The sequence below is a fragment of the Elephantulus edwardii genome, unplaced genomic scaffold (genome assembly GCF_000299155.1).
Source record: "Elephantulus edwardii isolate Elephantulus edwardi_28Jun2011 unplaced genomic scaffold, EleEdw1.0 scaffold00136, whole genome shotgun sequence".
In the NCBI taxonomy this organism is placed as follows: domain Eukaryota; kingdom Metazoa; phylum Chordata; class Mammalia; order Macroscelidea; family Macroscelididae; genus Elephantulus; species Elephantulus edwardii.
In genome coordinates, this window is record NW_006399886.1 from 9685749 (window position 1) to 9706617 (window position 20869).

The 20869-nt window shown below is 36.5% G+C and overlaps 1 protein-coding gene across 1 annotated transcript in view; it reads left to right on the forward strand.

Annotated features, from left to right (window-relative positions):
• LOC102862055 (ephrin type-A receptor 6-like) overlaps positions 1–19642 on the forward strand; it is a 1552036-nt gene extending 1532394 nt beyond the window's left edge. The window contains 2 exon segments of the mRNA XM_006894142.1: positions 18060–18209; positions 19287–19642. Of these exon segments, the coding sequence (XP_006894204.1) occupies positions 18060–18209; positions 19287–19401 (265 nt within the window). The 3' untranslated portion in view covers positions 19402–19642.
• The last annotated feature ends 1227 nt before the right edge of the window (positions 19643–20869 follow it).

Here is a 20869-nt window from a genome sequence, read left to right on the forward strand (position 1 = left end):
TTCTGGATCCCTTTTCCTCAGTGACCAGAACCAGTCTTGCAGCTGCTTACAACCTCAGTCAAGAAGGCCCCCATGCACCAAGTGGGTCAATGATTTTATGAATGAAGGAACTTTCACCTATCCCTAACCACCTTCACCTCACTCCTATTGTGTCCTGCACATTCGCTCTCCAACCTCATCAACTCTCAACTTTGCATTTCCACTTTCTTCAGAGAGTATTCTTTCAGTCCATTAGCTAATGCTCTTTTGGACAAAGCTATAGTCTATTTGTCTATTCCACAATCAGCTCCTGTCCTAGTTTTCACAGCTGATATTGAGCTTCTCCAGCGGTTCTTTCCACAGATGTAATCAATCTGATTCCTAAGCATACCATCTGGTGAAATCCATGTATTTAACCTGTGTTTATGTCTCTTAAAAAAGTATTTGTAATGAATAAGTCATTGTGCAAAATTCAATCATCCTCTCTCCAGCTCCATTTCTGTCACCGAGTCCATGTTTTCCAACTACTGAATCTTCTTCTCTGTTCCCAACTTTTACATTTCAGTCTCCCATTATTATCAATGCATCTTGATTGCCTGTTTGATCGATCTCTGACTGTTGATAAAAAAAAGTTGGTAAAAATCTTCTATTTCCTCTTCCTTGACTCTGGTTGCTGATGCATATATCTGAATGATAGTGGTATTCACTGGACTTCCTTATATGCGTATGGATAATATCCTGTCATTCACAATACTGTACTTCAAGATGGATCTAGCAATGGCTTTCTTAACTATGAAAGTCTGCTGTTAGGGACCTCTCCAAAGTACTGAAGAGCAATGGTGTCATCCTAGAAAGGGTCAAACCGGGTGGCTCCTTGGAGGCAAGGATTCTGAGGCTCCGTCTAACATACTTTGGACATGTTGTAAGGAGGGGCCGCTCCTTGGAGAGGGACATCATGCTTGGGAAGGTGGAGGGACAGAGCAGGAGGGGAAGGCCCTTTATGAGGTGGATTGATTCAGTGACTGGGGTAATCGGGATGGGTGTAGCAGGGATGGTGCGATTGGCACAGGACAGAGCAGAGTTCAGGGCTATTGTACATAGGGTCACTATGAGTCACAAGCAACTTGATGACACATAACAACAACAACAACAACAGTCTATTGGAGAAGTAGTACTTTCTTCTAACCCCTGATGCAGATCCTTAGAATGCCCCTGCCAAAGTATTTTAGATTGTTTGACCATCAGCTAAAAGGTGCCATCCAGGGATGGCTACCTGATGCCCAAATGGACAATGTTAGTCTGTCCTGGAGAGGGTAAAATCAGGTTGGTCCTTGGTTGCAAGGATTTTGATCCTCTGTGTCACCTACTTAGGGTATGTTGCCAGCAGGGACCAGTCCTTGGAGAAGGACTTCATGAGATAGATTGACACAGTAACTTGGGTAATAGGAGTAAGTATTCTGGAGGCAGTGAGATTGGGTCAGGAAAGGGCAGGCTGCTGACCTCTTGTATAGGGTCACTATGAGTCACAAGCTAATCAATGGCACTTAACAACAACAGAAAAGTCACTGATATTGCCTAAGTAAAAAGCCATATGTTGCCCAGGCCAGGACTCTTACGAATATTCTCACAACACATTGGACCATAGTTAGGGATCTTATAATAGTCTAGCTCTCAGGTAACTGGAACCACCATCTTCCTTAGCTCATATGAGTCTGCCCTTGAGCTTCCAGTCGTTGTTCTTCCACAAGTAAGTGATTCATGAAGACCATAGAAACCTCATACCAGTGTCCCAATAAAGAACCTTGGTATTCAAGAATTATAAATAACTGTTCCAACACTGAATAGTATTACTTCCTGTCATCTAGTTTATTAATCACCTTTAGTGCTACAGTTGAGGAAATTGCCATCATTTATGGAGAGCCTAATAAGTGCCAGTCATTGTTCTAGGCCCTTGTAAAAGTTATGCCATTTAATCCTACCTAAATTTATTTCCCAAGTCCCTATGGAGAAGTGCCTATAAGGAATTTCCCTAAAGTTACTGAATAAATAATAAGTATTTGAACAAGATCTACTAGCTCTAAAGTCTTTAATGGTTTGACTACAAAGTATAGAATCACAAGAAGGGAAAAAATATTTCCCAATGTAGTACTATTTTAGAAACACAATTTTAGGAAAAGAGGTACATTTTTACATTTCCAGATAAATAAGAGTTTCTCTGGGTTCATCATATTTTTTAACGAAGTTGATTAAAATCCTAAGAAGAATTTTTAGTGAGCCTAGTGTTACAATGTTATGTCCCTCTAAACAAATATGAGGATGTATTTGCCAGTCCTGGGAATAGTCAACTCATCATGTGTGCATCTCTTCAATATCCACGTACAATGCCTAGCCATTCAAAGAACATTACTTGAAAAAAGAAGGTAGTTAACTACAGTGAAATAAAGGAAATGTTGCAGTAGTGGAGTTCTAGAAACACATCCTCAGGCAATTCTGTAGATTGAATTTTTACAGTGCTATCAAACAGATGCTTTGTGTCCTCTCCCCACCCCATATGTCAGGTATTACTAATACAGCACTCTCCTATGGAGCCCAGATGCTAATTTCCTACCTTTTCAAGCCTGCATCTTGACAACCATTATCAACAACAGGTGGCATAATAATAAGAAATTCATTTTCTGTCCCTAGATTTTTTTCTCAAAAAAGAGACTTTCCTTGAGATTCAGTGATCTAGTACACTAGCTATAGGGACCATGCACAGAATGGTATGAAATTTTTAACAAGTTTTACTCTTGCTCTGCACTTATTCTTCCTATTGCTCACTTTTCAAAATATATGTTGAACTTCATTCTTTCAGATCTTCATTTAGTGTGAGAATTTAAAGAAAAACTTATAGCTTTACTAAGTTGACCTCCACAGAAATTTATCCTTAAAAATATAATGCTGTGTCCTAGAAAATCTACAACCAGGAGAGGATAAAATAGACGAATGGGACCTTCTAAGAATCAAATTCGTATGCACATCCTAAAACTTCTCCAACAGGGTAAAATGGGAAGCTATAGATTGGGGGAAGAAATATTTGGTAATGACATGTCAGACAAGGGACTTATATCCAGAATTTATAAAATACTCAAGCGCCACAAAAAGATAAAGGTAAATAACCCAAATAAAAAATGGGCACAGGATATGAACAGACACTTCATCAAAGAAAACATTCAGATGGCTGACAAACACATGAAGAAAAGTTCAAAATCCCTAGCTCTTAGAGAAATGCAAATCAAAACAACTATGAGATATCATCTCACCCCAGTAAGTACAGCAAAATTCAGCAGAACAGCAAACATCAAATGCTGGCAAGGTTGCAGAGAAACTTGAACCCTTATTCACTGTTGGTAGAAGTGTAAAATGGTGCGACCCCTATGGAAGGCTGTATGGCGCTTTCTTTAAAAGGTGCAAATAGAAATACCATTTAACCCAGCAATTCCACTACTGGGAATATACCCTAAAGAAACCATAACTGGCACCTAAGCAGATATATGCACACCCATGTTTATCACGGCTTTGTTCATTATAGCAAGGAGTTGGAAACAACCTAAGTGCCCATCAACAAACGAATGGATAGAGAAGCTCTGGTATATTCACGCAATGGAATACTATGCAACACTGAAAAGCGAGGAAATAATGAAATATTATGCAAAATGGGTGACCTTGGAGGACATTATACTGAGTGAAATATCTAAGTCACAAAAGGACAAATATTGCAAAGGGCCACTGTGGTAAAATGGGACTGACATTGGGGTTGAGGGAAGACAGAGAAGGAGGGGAGGAATGATGTATACTGCATTGAAACAGATGGGGGAGAAAACTGTTTAAAAGGGATATATGATTGGGTATTATTGTCATAACAGGAGTCCAGAATGAAGGCTGCACAGTCGAGTGGACATTGTAGGAGGGATTTCATAACAATGGAAGAGTTTTTCTTTTACTTTTCACGGAGAAGAGTGAATTGGGGAAGAGGGGGTGAGCAGAGAGAAAAGTGCAACAAAGAATGACTGGAAACCCTAAGTCTCTGTAAACTTTCATCAAAAATAGTTTTAAAAATTTCTAAACAAAATAAAACATAATTATGTGGAAAGACAGACTATCTGAAGTTGATTATTTCTTGGGAATTATTTGTAATTGTGAAATATAATTTCCAACATTCAGAACACCAATCTCATCATGTTTAATTATATTTATAAAAAATTTTAAAATGTAACTACTGAGAGTTTCATTAAAATTCCAATAAATACTCACAAGTATGATATATTCATATTCAGCATAGTTACATCCATTGTAGGTTTTGCAGTTTTTTAGTAAAATTCTACTCTAAAATCTTCAGGAATTTCAAAATTCTTTCAGAAACTTGCATTTAAGTCAGAAGTTGATTTAATTTTATTGTAAGGTTTTCTTTAACTTTATAGCAGTTTTGGGGGTTTTTTTGGGTTTTTTTTATTGATTGAGTAAAATTTTCCTTTAAAGGACACACCCACTGAATTCCGACTCAGTGTGGCCCAAAAGCACAGAACAAAATTACCCCACCGTGTTTCCGAGGCTGTATTTCTTTATAGAAACAGCATCGTTCTTAAAAACCCTGACCTTTCTATTAGCACTTGAACACTTAATTACTCGGGTTCATAGAGGTCAGGTAGGTAGTGTATGTTGGGAGAAGAATTTGTGTACCAATGAGGGAGTTTTTCTTTTGCTTTAGCAAATGGGGGGGGAGGGGGGAGGGGTTTGTGCGGGGAGAAGGGTGCAACAAAGAATGAATGGAATCCCAAAGTCTCTGTAGATGTTCATTGAAATGAAAAATAACCTAAATTTAAAAAAAAAAAAAGAATTTATGGACAGAGTGGTGTGAAGTGTAATGTGAACTAAATGGTGTGAACTGGCTCTCATGAGATGAAAAATACAAGTAAAAGCAGTGGAATTGCCGTTGGTTCTAGTGTAGCTCTAAATTCAGCTAAACTTATGTATGATATCCTTAACCAGTGATGCTGCTACATCATTACACTTTTACACCTCAGCATCCACTTTGAAAGCTACAATGTCGAAGATTAAAATGTTCACAATACAAGAACTGCCTCAGAAAAATCTTTCCCTAAGGCTGGGATTTGAACGTAGAGCCTCCTAAACTCATGAGAGACTGGCAGCAGTGTGAGAGACCAGTAGGAGTCCAAGACACTAGGCATCATGGAAGTGACTTGATGCCAGAGTCATCATATCAAGGATTGGCTGGAAGGAGGGAGGTGCTTGCCAGGCTACCAGGTTAAGTTGGAAGGAGATTCTGGTGGAGCAAGAGGAGAGTGTGAAGGATGGGACCAAGATAAATGTGCCAAAGGGGCAACTGACACTCACTATTGGTTACTTCCATAACCGGGAAGTGTCTTTCATCTGCTCCTTTTAGTAAAACACTTGTCTGTCATATATTTTTTGAAAGCTGAGCATTCAAATTAAGTCAAGAGTATGAAGAAGATTTGGCCATCGACCTCCAAAATAACATGTTTTCAAAAACCTGATGGACAAGAGATCCCATTTAGAGTACACTAGCAGATACGGCAAGGGAGGCTGAGCCCTTATATTGTAAAACACAAATGAAGAGCAACAGTTTTAAGCAGATACTAATGATTGCACGTGGAATGTGGGAAGTATGGATATAGGAAAATTGTTAAAGAAATGGAACACACAAATATTGACATACTAAGCACTAGTGAAATGAGCTAGATTAGTATGGGACATTTTGAATCAGTCATATGAACTACTATTCTGGAAATGAAAATGTGAGGAAAAATGCAGTCTCATTCATAGAAAAAGCCATTTCTAAACCCATCTTGAAATACAATATTCTTAGCAACAGGGTAATATCTATACACATACAAGGAAGCCCAGTTAATACCACTATCATTCAAATATATGCACCATAAACCAAAGCAAAAGAAGAGGAAATAAATTCTTTCTATCAACTTTTCCCATTGGAAACTGATCGAACATGCAGCCAAGATGCATTAATAATAATGGGTGTGTGGAATGCAAAAGGTGGGAACAGGAAAGGGGGCTCAGAATTCAGAAAACATGGACATGGTGACAGAAATAAAGCTGGAAATAGAACGATAGACTTTTGTACAATCAATGATTTATTCATTGCAAATACCTTTTTATAAGAAACACAATGGTGACTATACACATGGATTCACCTGATGGTCTCCACAGGACTCAGTTTGATTATATCTGTGGAATGAATTGTTAAAGAAGCTCAATTTCAGCTGTGAAAACTAGGCCAGGTACTGACTATAGAACTACTCATATGCAAGTTCAAACTAAAGCTAAAGAAAATTAAATCAAATCTCCACAAGAACCAAAATTTTACCTTGAGTCTATCCCACGTGAATTAAAAAAAAAAAATCTCAGGAACAAGTCTGAAGCCTTAAACACTAATGATTGAAGACAAGATGACCTGTGGGAGGATATTAAGATCACCCAGGAAGAATGCAGAAGGTCACATAACAAAGACAGAGGAGAAAGAAAAGACTGAGATGGATGTCAGAGGATGTCAGAGAATGAATATAGGACTAGAACACCAAGAAGCCAAAGTAAAAGGAAGAAATCAGGAATTTAAGGAACTGAACAGAAGATTTCAAAGGGTAGCTTTGAAAGACAAAATATTATAATGAAATGTGTAAAGATCTGGAGTCAGAAAATCAAAAGGGATGAACTGGCTCAGGATTTCTTAAGCTCAAATTCAAGCCCAAGTTATAATACTTAAGGCTGCTATGAGCAGAATATAGAATTATCAAAGAAGCATTAAAAGAAGTTGGAAGGGGTTCACAAAATCATTGTGCCAAAAAGAACTGATTCACACAGAAGAATTTTATGGAAAAACATGATCCAGAGGCAGTGGTGATAAAGGAGGAAGTCCAAGCTGCTTGGAAGAAACTTGCAAAAAACAAGGGTTCATTAATTGATGGATTCCCAAATGACATATTTCAACAAACAGATACAGCCCTTGACCTGTTCATTAGGTTCTGCCAAGAAATCTGGTGGACAATTAGGTCAACTGACAGGAAGATATCCATATTTATTCCCATTCAAAAAAAAAGAAAAAGTGACTCAACAGAGTGTGTAAATTATTAAACAATATCACTACCACATTGAGCAAAATCCTGCTGAAGATTATCCAAAAATGACTGGAATAATACATCAACTAACAAAACTAATAGGGAAATAACAGAAATACCAGCCAGATTTAGAGGAGACTGTGGCATTAATTATACTATCGTCAATATCAGATGGATCTTGGCTGAAATCTGAGAGTACCAAAGAAGAGTTGTCTATCTGTGTTTCATTGACTTTGCAAAGACATTTGACTGTGTGGATCACAACAAATTGTGGCTAACTCTGAGAAGAATAGGAATCGTAGAACATTTGATTGTATGCATAAGAAAACTATGATTGGACCAGGAAGCAGTTCTCAGAGTAAAAAAACACTGAATGGTTCAAAATTGGAAAAAAAAAATAGTGTGCCAGGAATGTGTCCTGTCTCCATACCGTCTCAATCTAAATTCAGAACAGATCATTCAGGAGGCTGGACTAATGAGGAGGAATGTGACATCGGGATTGGAGGACGATACATCACAACCCACTTTATGCAGATGCATATCCATAACCTTTCAGAAACTGGAGGACCTGAAGTATTTGCTGCAGAAGTTAAAAGACTGTAATCTTCAATATGGATTGAATTTCAACAAGAAGACAAAGATTCTCACCACATGGTGAGCCAATTGACAGCACCATGATAGTTGAAGATGAGATTGAGGTTGTTAAACAGTTTCATCTTGTTCAGTTATACAATCAACACTCTTGACACCAGCAGTCAGGAAATCAAAAGATAAATTACATTAGAGACATCTACTGTCAAGGTCCTCTCTAGAGGGCTAAAGAAAGAAGATCTCAGTCTACAGACTAAGGTGCTCCTGATGCAGGACATGGTCTCTGCAATCACTCACTATGCAATAGAGAGTTGGACAATGACTAAGGATGATAGAAGAAGAATTGATGTCATTGGGTTATAGTGCTGGAGTATTGACCATACCATGGACCACCAAGAGAATAAACAGGTCTATTTTGGAGAAGGCAAAAACAGGCTTCTCCTTGGAGACAAGGATTTTTAAGCTGTGGCTCACATACCTGGCATGTTGACAGGAGGGACCAGTCCTTGATGAAGACCATCATGCTTGAAAGTGTAAAGTGATAGTGGAAGAGAGAAATATCCTGGATGTGATGGATTGACATAGTAAGTGGGGTAATGGAGGTAGGTGTGTCAGAGACAGTGAGACTTGCTCAGGATAGGGCAGGGTTCAGAGAGCTATTGTACCATGAGTCTGGGGTGGCTCAATGACACATAACAACAACAACATAGTTTTATTATGATTTGAAGTCAATTGAATGGCAATAAGTTTGATTTGGCTTTAAGAACAGAAAAGCTTTTATCATATAATGGTTTCATGCCAAAACAATCTCACTTGAAACACTGTTTCTCAAAATAGTACTTTTTAAAATATAAGTCCTAATAGATCTGCTGTTGACATGTCCTGTAAAGTGGAAACTGACTCATAGCTGACCATGCAGTGGTTTTAAGAGGCTCTAGAGAATCTGATGAATTTGAACTATGTGCCTTTGGGCTGGCAGTGTGACTTTTTACCACTAAGTCACCAGAGCTCTCAGACAAATATACTGTAATTATATTTACATGTTTAACATAAAGCATGGGAAGCTTCTAAAAGTTAAAACCTTCTTGCTTTTGCTTTTCTATGGCCAAATGACTGCTATTGCTGACCTATTTCAGAATCTTCTAAATTAAAAGAATAAATCAAAGGATTCATTATGGTAAAATTGTATTAGCTCTACCCAGGCTGTTTATTTTTACATATTCAGATATATGTTGAGTATATATTTATTACAGCTTAAATGTGATATTGCACATTAATTATAAGCTCTAGCCCTTTTCCCTGATCTAAATTAAACATAATTTGTATGTAGAATTTTCTAAATTTTACTCCTTCCTCATTTTTCTGAGGGAAAGAATAGACTTTTGACCATTTATTCCACAGTATGTCCTTTTTCATTTTTCCTGTACAAGCTGCAGGGTTTGTTGTAAAGATAATTTCTCAGGTAGGCAGCCACCACTAATCACCAAATAGAAATTTCTATGTGTTCAGCGAATAGCAGACTGAATTTATCATTGTACATGCTTGATAAGAAAGGGCATTTATTGTTTATTAGATAATATTCCAGAGAATTCATGTGAGGGTGATGGTACCCAGTCCTAGAAACCAGAAAATAGCAGCATTTTTCAACTTCGTTATAAGATAAGGTAGAAGAAAAGTTATTGCACAGTGCCTGTGAACAATGAGGGGCCTTGACCTTACTAAATCAACTGCCACTGTAACTGTATAAAGGCCAAAGAGTAACTATGTTACTAAAGATGTGTGGAGAAAAGAGAATAATGTATTGCAACATTCAAGGAGGAAATAGTGAATGCTATTCAACAGGGAAATAAGCATTAAGTTTACAGGCTGTCCTTCCATGACCTTCTATAGTAAGAATATAAAATTAGCAATTACATTTCCACTCACCAATTATATAAAATTGTGAGAGTGTAAGAGTTATTCTAGTGTTCTCTTAGGAAAGAGAAGTCCTCTTACTATGTGGATTTCTCAAGAATGGGACAGGTGTTTAAAGGGAGGTCATTTAAAGACATTCTTCTGATTTTTGTTCAGTGTCAACAAACTTTGACAATAATTAAGATATCTGTATTCTTATTTAATAGAATACTCATTTTTAGTATATAAAACTTTATTTACTAACTATCCACATTCTTCTTTGGAGGTTGTTATTTCAGAATTGGATGACCAATCCTGCTTCCTTGTATTTTTTCAAATTTTTTATTTGTTTGTTTGTTTCTTTTGTTGTTGTGCATTTTCCTCCCTGCTCACCATCCCCACCCCCAGTCTCTCTTAATAGGGAGTTCTACTAAAACCAGCATGGGTAACTCTTGTGGCATTGACACACCAGTAGCATAGCTTTCAGTATTACAGCAATACACAAGTGTTCTCAATACAGCAAACTGACAGACAAGTGTTGTACCAATTAGAACAATGTTTTCCTGAAATACAACAGACTGGCAATATAGTTTATATCTCAAATAGCAAATCAGTCTTCACTTATTGCCATGCATTTGGAACAAACTCATAGCTGGACCTCCAGAAGGTGTTCAAAAGCTACAAATCACAAAATATGATACTACCATCTTTCTCCCAAGGAAAAGCTGGTTGCCACAAACTTCTTGCTTCTGGGTTGGCAACACAACTCCATTGGTCTACAGTGGTATGCTAGTTACTTTGATATTTGATATTTGAACTTAGTCAGTGAAGTATAACGGCCATTATAATTATATAGAAATTATATAGAAGCTATTTTGAATCCTTCTGGTCACAACCACTTTTTAGTAGTAAAGGTTTGGAGAAATGTGGCAGCTATAAAAACAAAAAAACCACAAAAACCAAACCCCAAAAGACAATGCCACTGTAGTTACTGTAGTGATATTTACCATTTAGTGTTTTATATATTCATTTTTATTTCTTTGATAATACTTATTATTATCTTGGTGTAGTCTATAGGGAGTTGTGCTGCTCTGGTGGCCTAGTGGATAAAGAGTCGCACTCCCATTTCAAAGGCACATGGTTGAACCCTATCAGCTGCTCCTCGAGAAAAAGGTGGACAGTCCCCTCCTGTGCAATTTACAGCCTTTGAAAACTCACTGAAAGGTCAGCTATGAGTCAGTCTGGCTCCACTGGAATGGCTTAGACTTTTGACTCTCTTGAACAATTCTCAAGTTTGTGGTATCTGACTTCTATGCCCATTCACATAAACAGCCCTGGCTTTTTTATTCTAAAAACATAGGTGTGCATATATCTGCCTGGATGCCAGTTATGGTTTTTTTAGGGGATATCCCCAGTAGAGGAATTGCTGGATCAAATGGTATCTCTATTTGCAACTTTTTGAGAAAGTGCCGTACAGCCTTTCATAGTGATTGCACCATTTTACACTCCCACCAACAGTGAATAAAGGTTCCAGTCTCTCCACAACCTCGCCAGCATTTGTTGCTTGCTGTTCTGTTAAATTTTGCTATTCTAACTGGGGTGAGATGATATCTCATGGTTGTTTCGATCTGCATCTCTCTAAGTGCTAGGGATTTGGGGCATTTCTTTATGTATTTGTTGGCCATCTGAATGTCTTCTTTGGTTAAGTGTCTGTACATATCCTCTGCCCATATTTCAATTGGGTTATTTACCTTTATCTTGTTGTGTTGCTCAAGTATTTTATAAATTGTAGATATAAGTCCCTTAACAGACAAGTCATTACCAAATATTTTTTTCCAAATCTGTGGCTTTCCTTTTTACCCTGTTGGAGAAGTTTTTGGATGTGCATAGGAATTTGATTCTTAGAAAGTCCTGTTCATCTATTTTATCCTCTTCTGTTTGCAGATTTTTCAGGATGCTTGGAAGACTGTTTATGTTGTGTATTAGGACTTTTAGAGTTCTTCCAAGCTTTTCCTTAATGAAATACACAATTCTTGGTTTTAGTCCTAGGTCCATGGTCCTACATATTTTTAGTAGAATGGTACTTGGCTGCTAGCATGCAAATTCCTTTGCTTCACAGGGCAGAAATATTTCCTTCTTATGGTTTTCTCACATGGGTTCATATGTTACCTGTTAGATATGCTGAGATAGTTCAAATGTGATAGTGAAAGCTTTGCAATAAAAATTTCCAAATATAAATGTAAAAATGTGTGGCACTAGTTAAACTTTAACACAGTCTTTCATAATTTAAATTTGTAAAAACTTAAAAGGAGAGGAAAATTGTTTTTACTAGCATATTGAAAGTTAATCGAAGTCAATGGTTCATTTCTAACAGGAAGGATTTTCAGTAAAATTATGCTAATTTGACTCCCACACTAAATTTTTTAAAAAACAAAAAATATTGTTACTGTTTATTAGTTGGTATAAAAAATCTTAGCTATAACAATTTTTAAATAATATACTTATAACCCTAGAAGTGCATTTGTCATAATAAAAGTACTTTAAATAACAATTACTTTGTGTGAGCAAAAATATTTAAACACTAATTTTTATTAAATATTAGTTTTATAGGAATAATAATATTGCCAGTTTCTAGAATATATTGAATGCTCAATTCTATGTTCTTTCTACTAAATTTTCTCAGATTAACACCACTTTTATTCTTTCTGTGTAACTTTGACTATTACATGCAAATGGATAATATATGGTTACACACATGTCTTTCCAAAATAATACTTTTGTTATAAAGTGATGCTACCAAGCCAAAGGTGAGTGACTTTAATTCATGGCCCTCAGTCCTGGTTTTAATTGTTTTCAGTCAAACATTCTGCTAGGTCGTATAGCCCCGGTCTGTTCACTTGCTGTACAAAGGTAACTTGTGGTTGCTGTGAAGCTGAACACTGTAACACTGATCTGTCAAATGTGATAATAGTTACTCATGGTGGACAGTGTGGCATGGAAGCAGGAGTGGCATCCACTTCCTAAATAGCTTGCCTCCAGAAAGCCTATGAACTTGGAGAAATGATGAAAGTTATACAGGTATCCAGGTCTTTTGTTCATAGGGTTGCTATGAGACGCCTACTACTAGACGACACTTAAAAACTACAACACTTTTATGTTAAAGCTATAAATGTCCCCATCTGAAGTAGATCTTCGGTTTTAGAAACCAAAATAAAGTTCTACCAATGATGAATTAAGGAACCTTGATTGCTTAGTGAGTTGTGTGTAGGCTGCTCACCTAAACCTTCATGGTTCTAATCCACCAGTCACTCCTTGGAAAGATGAGAATTTTCTTCCAGTAAACACTTAGAGCTTTAGAAACCTGATGAAACTGACTCAGCACAGTGGACACTGGTGACACCAACATTAAAACCTCAGCTATTAAAAACTGGAAGTTAGAGCCCCTTCAGTGGATTCATAAGAGAAAGACCAGGAGATCAACTTCTGTGAAGATTATTGCTCTTGTTCTTGTGTACTGTAGAGCTGGAACCAGCCCATAGCTGACCTTCTGGTTGATTTTCAGAGGAAGTTAATTGCATGGGAGGGGATTCCCTATCCTTTTCCCATGGAGCAGCTGGTGGCCTCCAACCAAGTGCCTTCGGGATTGCAGCGGCAGCTTCTTGCCACTAAGGCCACCAGCATTTATTGTTGTTATGTGCCATTGAGTCGCCTGTGGCCCATAGCAACCCTATGCATCACAGTTCTGAACCCTTCCCTGACGTCAGCCAGTCCCACTTATTCTAACATACCAACCCCCTTCAACCCAGTTACTGTAGCAATCCATCTTATCCGGGATCTTCCTCTCCTTGGCTACCCCTCCACCCTTTCAAGCATGATTTCCTTCTCCAAGGATCTTCTCCAAGGTTTCTCCTGGACACGTGACCTAAATACTTGAGATAAAGCTTCAAAATCCTAGACTCCAAGGAGAAACTTGTTTTCACCCTCTCCAAGACAGACACATTTATTTTCTTGGCAGTCCATGGTGTGTTCAAGCCTCTTCTTCAGCACCACAACTTGAAGGTATCTATTCTTCTTCTGTCATCCTTAGTCATTGTCCAACTTTCTGATGCAGAACAAGTAACTGCGAAGACCGTGGACTGGATTAGGTGCATCTTATTCCCTAGACTGATGTCGCTTACCAGCACTCTGCAGAGGTCCCTGACAACAGATTTTCCCAATGCAATTTGTCTTTTGATTTTCTGACTGCTGGTGTTAAGAGTTTAGTTAGTAATAAAACATGATATTTATTTGAAAAAAAAAATTATGACTGAACGCCTCTAAGTCAGAATCCCGCCCAGGAGGAACGATACGTTTACCCTACTGATGATGTGTTATTTGAAAAAAAAAAATCCAAGCAAAATCTGCATCTCACACTTCAAAAAAAATATTAATGTAAGAACCTAGGCATACATTTTAGTATTATGAAGGTCATCAATCAAACTCCAGTGACTTCGTGATAAGAAACATACTGCCAACACAAAGGCACACAGTGTGAATTCACTAGCTGCTCTACGAGGGAAAGTGGAGCTGTCTCCTCCCGTGGTATTTACTGCCTCCAAAAATCCACAGGAGTGTCAGCTATGAATCAGTTCAGACTGGTACACAACAACAACCATCTACAGCATGGGGAGCTATGGTAACATAGCCAATAGCGAATTGCGCTGCTGACCCAAAGACCTTGCTTTTCCAGTATTTACAATTCACCCGCAGCTATTCTGATTGTGATTTACAGCCCTGGAAATCTGATGGAGGATCACTGTCAATCAAAATTGACTTAATGGCAGTGAGTTTCAGTCCATGGTATAAACAAACTATCAAACATTTAAAAAAATGTGAAATCAGCAGAGTATAAACTAGATGATTGAGGTGTTCTAAAATGTAAATCTTTTGCCTGTCAAAAACTCCTCCAAAAGAAAAAAAAAAGATAATTTACAGATTGGGAAATTCTTTTCCCAATGATGCATCTGACAATGACCTCATCTCTAATATTTATAGAAAATATCAACACTTGAACAAGAACAAGACAAAAAACTCAATTACAAAATGGGCAGAGGATATCAAAAGACACTACACCAAGAATGCATGGAAACAGTCAATAAATTAATAAAGAAATGCTCTCAAGATAATTAACTATTAGAGAAATGCATATGAAAATTATATTCCAGCAACAATAGCAAAGTTCAACAAGACAGCAAACAATCAATTCGAGTAAGGGTGTAGAGAAATTACAACTCTCACACACAACTGCTGAGAATGTAAAATGGAACAACCACTATGGAAAACAATTTAGTGCTTCCTTAGAGAGTTGAGATTAGAAATACCATTTGGCTGAGCCATCCCATTACTAAGTATGTGTACCAAGGAAATAAGAGCTGTCACATGAACAGATATATTTATTTGTTTAATAAACTAATGTTTATTGCAGCATCATCTACAACAGCCAAAGATGGGGTCAAGTGTCCATCAGAAGACAAATTGTTAAAGACAACATTCACCCAGGGAAGATGAATGGTTAAAGAAACATTCACACAATAGTGTATTACACAACACTATGCCTCAGGAAATACTATGAACTTTGAGAAATTATGATAGTTACAGAAAGGCTTTAGGTCTTTTTTTCATAGAGTCCTTATTACTTATGCTTGACTCGAAGACAATCAGCAACAACAACAAAGAGCAATAAGGAATTTTTTAAACTCTACGCAACACGGATGAATCTAGAGGGCATTATTCTGAACAAAATAAATCAGACATAAAAATGACAAGTATTCTATACTAGAAAAGATTAATGAAAAATTTTCACATGGAATCATTTTTAATGGCGATCAGGGGTGGGAAGGACAGGACTAGGGGTTAGTAAATAATAAATAGACTTATTAGTCAAATTGTTACTGTTGTTGTTATGTGACATTGAGTCAGAACTGATTCATAGCTGATCACCCAAAGGGTTTTCAGAGGCTGTGAATTACACAGGAGGAGATTGCTCATCTTTCTCCCGCAGAACAGCTGGTGTACCAGCTTAAACTCTGCACCTTTGAGTTGGTAGTACAGCTCCTTATTAGTGAGCCAACAGAGCTCCTTAATGTTAAAATCAATAAATATAAAATAGACACAGTAGGAAGGGTGAACAAGAAGGCAATATACAATAATATGATTTTTTCACATAAGAACGGAAAGATACTGAGAGGTATTAGAAAAGTTAATGGAAATCAGAATTACAGAGAGGAAGTGGAAGGTGGTATGTTTAAATTGTATATATTGAAATTCATGTTATAGAAAAAATGTGCATGAATTGTTGAATGAAAAATGAATTTGCTTTTAAAACTTTCACTTAAATTACAATTAAAAAAGATTAAACCTCAGGAATATTCTGTAAACTTTCGTTATAAGACTCTTGTCCAAGATGGTATTACCAAATGTTTGCTGGTAGGTTTTCTTTCACTCTGTTGGGAAAAGGTTTAGAAGTGCACAGGGATTTAATCTTTAGAAGGTCTCATTCATCAATTTTCTCCTCTTCAGATTGTGCATTTCTGGCTGTATTTGGTAGTCTTTTTATACCATAGACGAGGCCTTCTAAGTTTGGTCCCAGTTTGTCTCTTATGAACTTTATGGTTTGGGGCTTTACTCCCAGGTTTCTGATCTACCTTGGGTCAATTTTTGTTCACGGGGTAATATGTAGATTCCAGGCCTCCACAAGAAAAAGACTGATAACCCAATTACAAAATGGGCAAAAGACATGGAAAGAATTTGCACAGAGGAAGATATTTGGATGGCCAACAGACACATGAAGAAATGCTTCAAATCACTGACAGTAAGAGAGTTGCAAATTAAAGCCACAATGAGATACCATCTCACTGCAGTACCAGTGGCAAAGTTTAATAGTATAGCAAGTAATACATTTTGGAGAGGATGTGGTGAGACAGGAACTCTTATACATTGTTGGTGGGATTGTAAAATGGTACAACCACTTTGGAAGGCAGTTAGGCACTTCCTCAAAAAGCTGAACATAAAAATTCCATACAACCCAGCTATTCCACTATTTGGAATATACACTGAGAAAATGAGAACTGAGGCACAAAGAGAGACTTGTACACCAATGCTAATAGTAGTGTTATTCACAATCGCAAGAACATAGAAACAGCCCACATGTCCAACCACAATCGAATAGATTGACAAATTATGCCATATTCATACAATGGAATACTATGTAGCATGCAGGAGCAGTAATTTTGTAAATTGTTACCTAACTTGAGAGGGATTGGCGAGCATTATGATAAGTGGACTAACTCAGTCCCAAAAGGAAAAATATTGTATAAAACCAGTATTATAGAATAAGTATGAAGATCCAAGGAGGGGGGAAGGGGGAAGCAGAGGAATGAGGCTGTGTGGGGGAAGGGAGAAATTAATCATGGGGTTGTACAGTTCTGGGGGGGGGTGAGTAAAATTGGAATAATCTGGTGTAAAAAATAATGTACTTGAATTTTGTAAATAAACTAGTACAAATTTTTTAAAATATTAAATCTAAAGAAACCTTATGGGAGATTTCTACTCTTTTTCCTATTAACCTAACCATAAATTCATTTTGTTTTGCTCTTTCCCTTACTAATATCTGAAGTTGGGGCTACTCGTGTACTCAGTATTTTGATATATGTAAAGTTTATCCATTGTACAGGATTTCTGTATAAATAGAGATAACTTTTAAGATATAATAATGCTTATTGAATGCTTGAGAACAAATAAATGAAGTCTTCAACAGTAAATTTACTTCTTTTTAAGGTAAATTCACTGAAGACTTCATTTATTTGTTCTCAAGCATTCAAAGGGATCACTAGGGCCTCATGGTAAGAAGCTGCTCTGCAATGCCAAAGGCATCAGTTCAAACTCACCAGCTGCTCAGTGGTAAAATAGGCAATCTCCTCTCAAACGACTCGACGGCACATAACAACAACAACCTCCCATGTGATTTATTGCCTCTGAAACCTGCTGGAGGGTCTTAGAGCAAATGAGAAAAAGGCAGTTGGGAATGGAGTGACTGCAGGTCAGAAAGGGTTTAAATAAACAGCCTGTGGCTAGTGGTTCTCCAAGTGGGTCTAAGGGGCGGCTATTCCTTATGTTTGAAAATAACAACTTTATGCAGGAGGAAAAAAATTAGGAAGGATTTATAAGATGTGGATTTTTCTTAAGATCCATCAAGTATAAGACACAGTAATGACAAAGGAAAGAAAAAGGACAAAATAAATTAACTAATGGATAAAACAAATAGATGAGTGATCACTTCAAACAAAATTGAAATTCAAGATTATTTAAATGCAAGATAAAAAGCATTTGATGTAGAAGGAAATTGTGTCATCTTGGCTTTGTTGGACATAATTGGTATTCATTTTTCTTTTTGGTTTCTCCTCGCAGAATGCCAGAGTCTCCTGGTGAAGTATCTGAATATCCCTTGTTCGTCACAGTTGGTGACTGGCTAGATTCTATAAAGATGGGACAGTATAAGAATAACTTCATGGCAGCTGGCTTTACGACTTTTGACTTGATTTCAAGAATGAGCATAGAGTAAGTAGTACTAGAATTTTTGCTATAGTTATATGCTTGACTCAGAGAGTTAAAAATTAAATCAAATTATAAAATTAAATTATTTCTTGAAATTAAAATATTATGTCAAGAACACATTTAATCTAACTTTCTTAAAGCTATTATGGCCTTTCTATGTGTTTTTTTCTTCTACGTGGTTTTTAAAAAATATTTACTGTAGTGAAAGTTGGATGAGATTATACTTTCAACTATTATTTCATAAAAAAATGTATTTCATTCAGTCTTCTGAAATCTTTGTAATTGTTTTCTAAAATTATTCTCATTTACATCATAGAATTTACATTAACATTGATTTACTTTGAGAATTAGTAATTTATGTCTTTCAACATTGCATAAATTGTATTACTTTCCCCAAATTCATATAACATTATTATGTCATTTCAAGGCTCCTTTGCATCTTATAATAGCTGGGCATTTTTCCACTGTTTCCATAATTATGCTTGTTGCCTAAGTGAAGTAAATGTTCAACACAAATATAAAAGACCAGATACTGAAACTATTTGATTAAGTCGTATGAAATTATTATTGCTTTTAGTAATGACAATTTCATGTAGGTCAACAAAATATATTTTTTTCCATTATTAAAGGATCAAAAGAATCCAAAAGGAGTTCACATTATACTTTGCATCCTACACATTCACTGTTGTTTTCAATTAATATAACAACAAATTACATAATCTTTTTAAAAATAGGTAAAATTTATTTGTATCTCAACCTTAGTTATTTGTGTTTGCAATATTTTCCTTGTTGCTTTAAATTTGAGGTTAAATAGATTTGTTCTTTGATACCTGGCAGAAGGAAAAGGAAGAAACCTTCAATACTATGGATGTATCTGCTTAAACACTTATTTTACCAATTATATACTTTCTGGAACATTCTTAGATCATATCTTACATGGTACATAGTGGATCAAATGTTCACTTCTTTTCTCTCATATGTCCTAGATATAATTGTCATATGTCCATAACCCTTATCTTTTCTCCCTCTTTCCCTCTCTCTGTCTCTTTTTTTCTCTCTCTCTTGGCCTGCTTATATCAGCGACATTAGAAGAATTGGAGTCATACTCATTGGACACCAGAGACGAATAGTCAGCAGTATACAGACTTTACGTTTACACATGATGCACATACAGGAGAAAGGATTTCATGTATGAAAATACTACAAGCACCTGTGTTTTGTGCCTCAGCATTTCTAAAAATGAATGATAACCTCTATACTACCCTCTCTTCTGTTTCTCTGAACATCACTCCATGAACTGCAGTTTCCTGTTCAGATACTGGATACACACCTTAGGTTTTTGCTTCTAGCTTGGATTTTAAAATATGCTACATAGTCCCTCTCTCAGTAACCTGCAAATATAATCATGGGCCAATGCAGATTATTGCTACACAATGGTAAATAACTCAGCATGGATGTATAACTTTGCATTTGGCAAGTGTTCATTGGCTTATTGGAAAATAATTTGTCCAGGTGTGACTTCGTTACAATTTCATGGAAAATGAAAAAGAAATAACTTCCTTTTTTTATGTTTTGTGATCATGTAACATTCCAATTGATATATTTATTTTTCAGAATGTTATGTTTACCTCTATAGGTTGCATTGTTACCTTATGTTAAAATGGTTTAACCGTTGGTGCCTGATCTTGTTGGGATTATTTGCAGAAATGACCAATGATTTCATGTAGAAAATTCTTGTCATGTGTTACTGTGGGGTGAGAAGGTATTGGGGAGGAAAAGGAGGGAAAAAAGCTTTTAAGTTTTTTAAGGCTCGGTTTGCTTATTTTATTTATATTATTTTTTTAATATCCTAAACATTTCACAGTACATGATTGTCTACAGGCTTTTTTCACTCCACTAATATAGGGGTTTTTCCTCCACTATTTTATGAGGATCACCCCTGGAAAAGAATGAGTCCATTTCTCTAACGGCCTCCAAAGAGTGAAGAATGGGATAAACCCATGACTGCTCCCTTGGCTCATCTTTATAAGCTTGCAAAAGTAATTATCAATGCACTGAGAAAGTCAACTGTTCTCAGTAGAATTACACAGAATAAAAATCTAAGATTATATGCTTAGATTTAATGCAAAAAGATTCATTAATTTAATTAGCCAGGATTTTAGGATAGCTATATGGAGGATGAAGAAAATAAACACACTTAGCTAACTTGTCTGGTATCGGTGCATTTTGCAAGTTTCCAAATTTTTGTTTTATTAAAAGAAAATAGGTTGCATGGACATGCTGAGCTGTTTCCCAAACATTCGAAACGACAAATGTGCCATTGCATACTCCAAAGAAAACGTGAGTATATACAAACCATGTGTCAGCCTGGATACAAAACTAACTAATACAAAAATGTGAATACAGCTATTATGTATTGTCATAACCTTCTGCTTTCCCCAGGATAGGAAAATATGTTTTTCAGTGAGTTAAGCTGAGTCAGTTTATCAAACTACTGCTACCTTGAGGATTAATTCAATTATATTAACTGCTCTCCTTGAAGCTGGGAAAAAGGAGTGCTGTGCTCAGTGTAAGAGTAGAGAACATTTATTAAGAAGAAAAAAGCACAGAGCAGATTGTCTAAAGATGTTAATTTAATAAATAGGTTTTGATATGATCTCAAA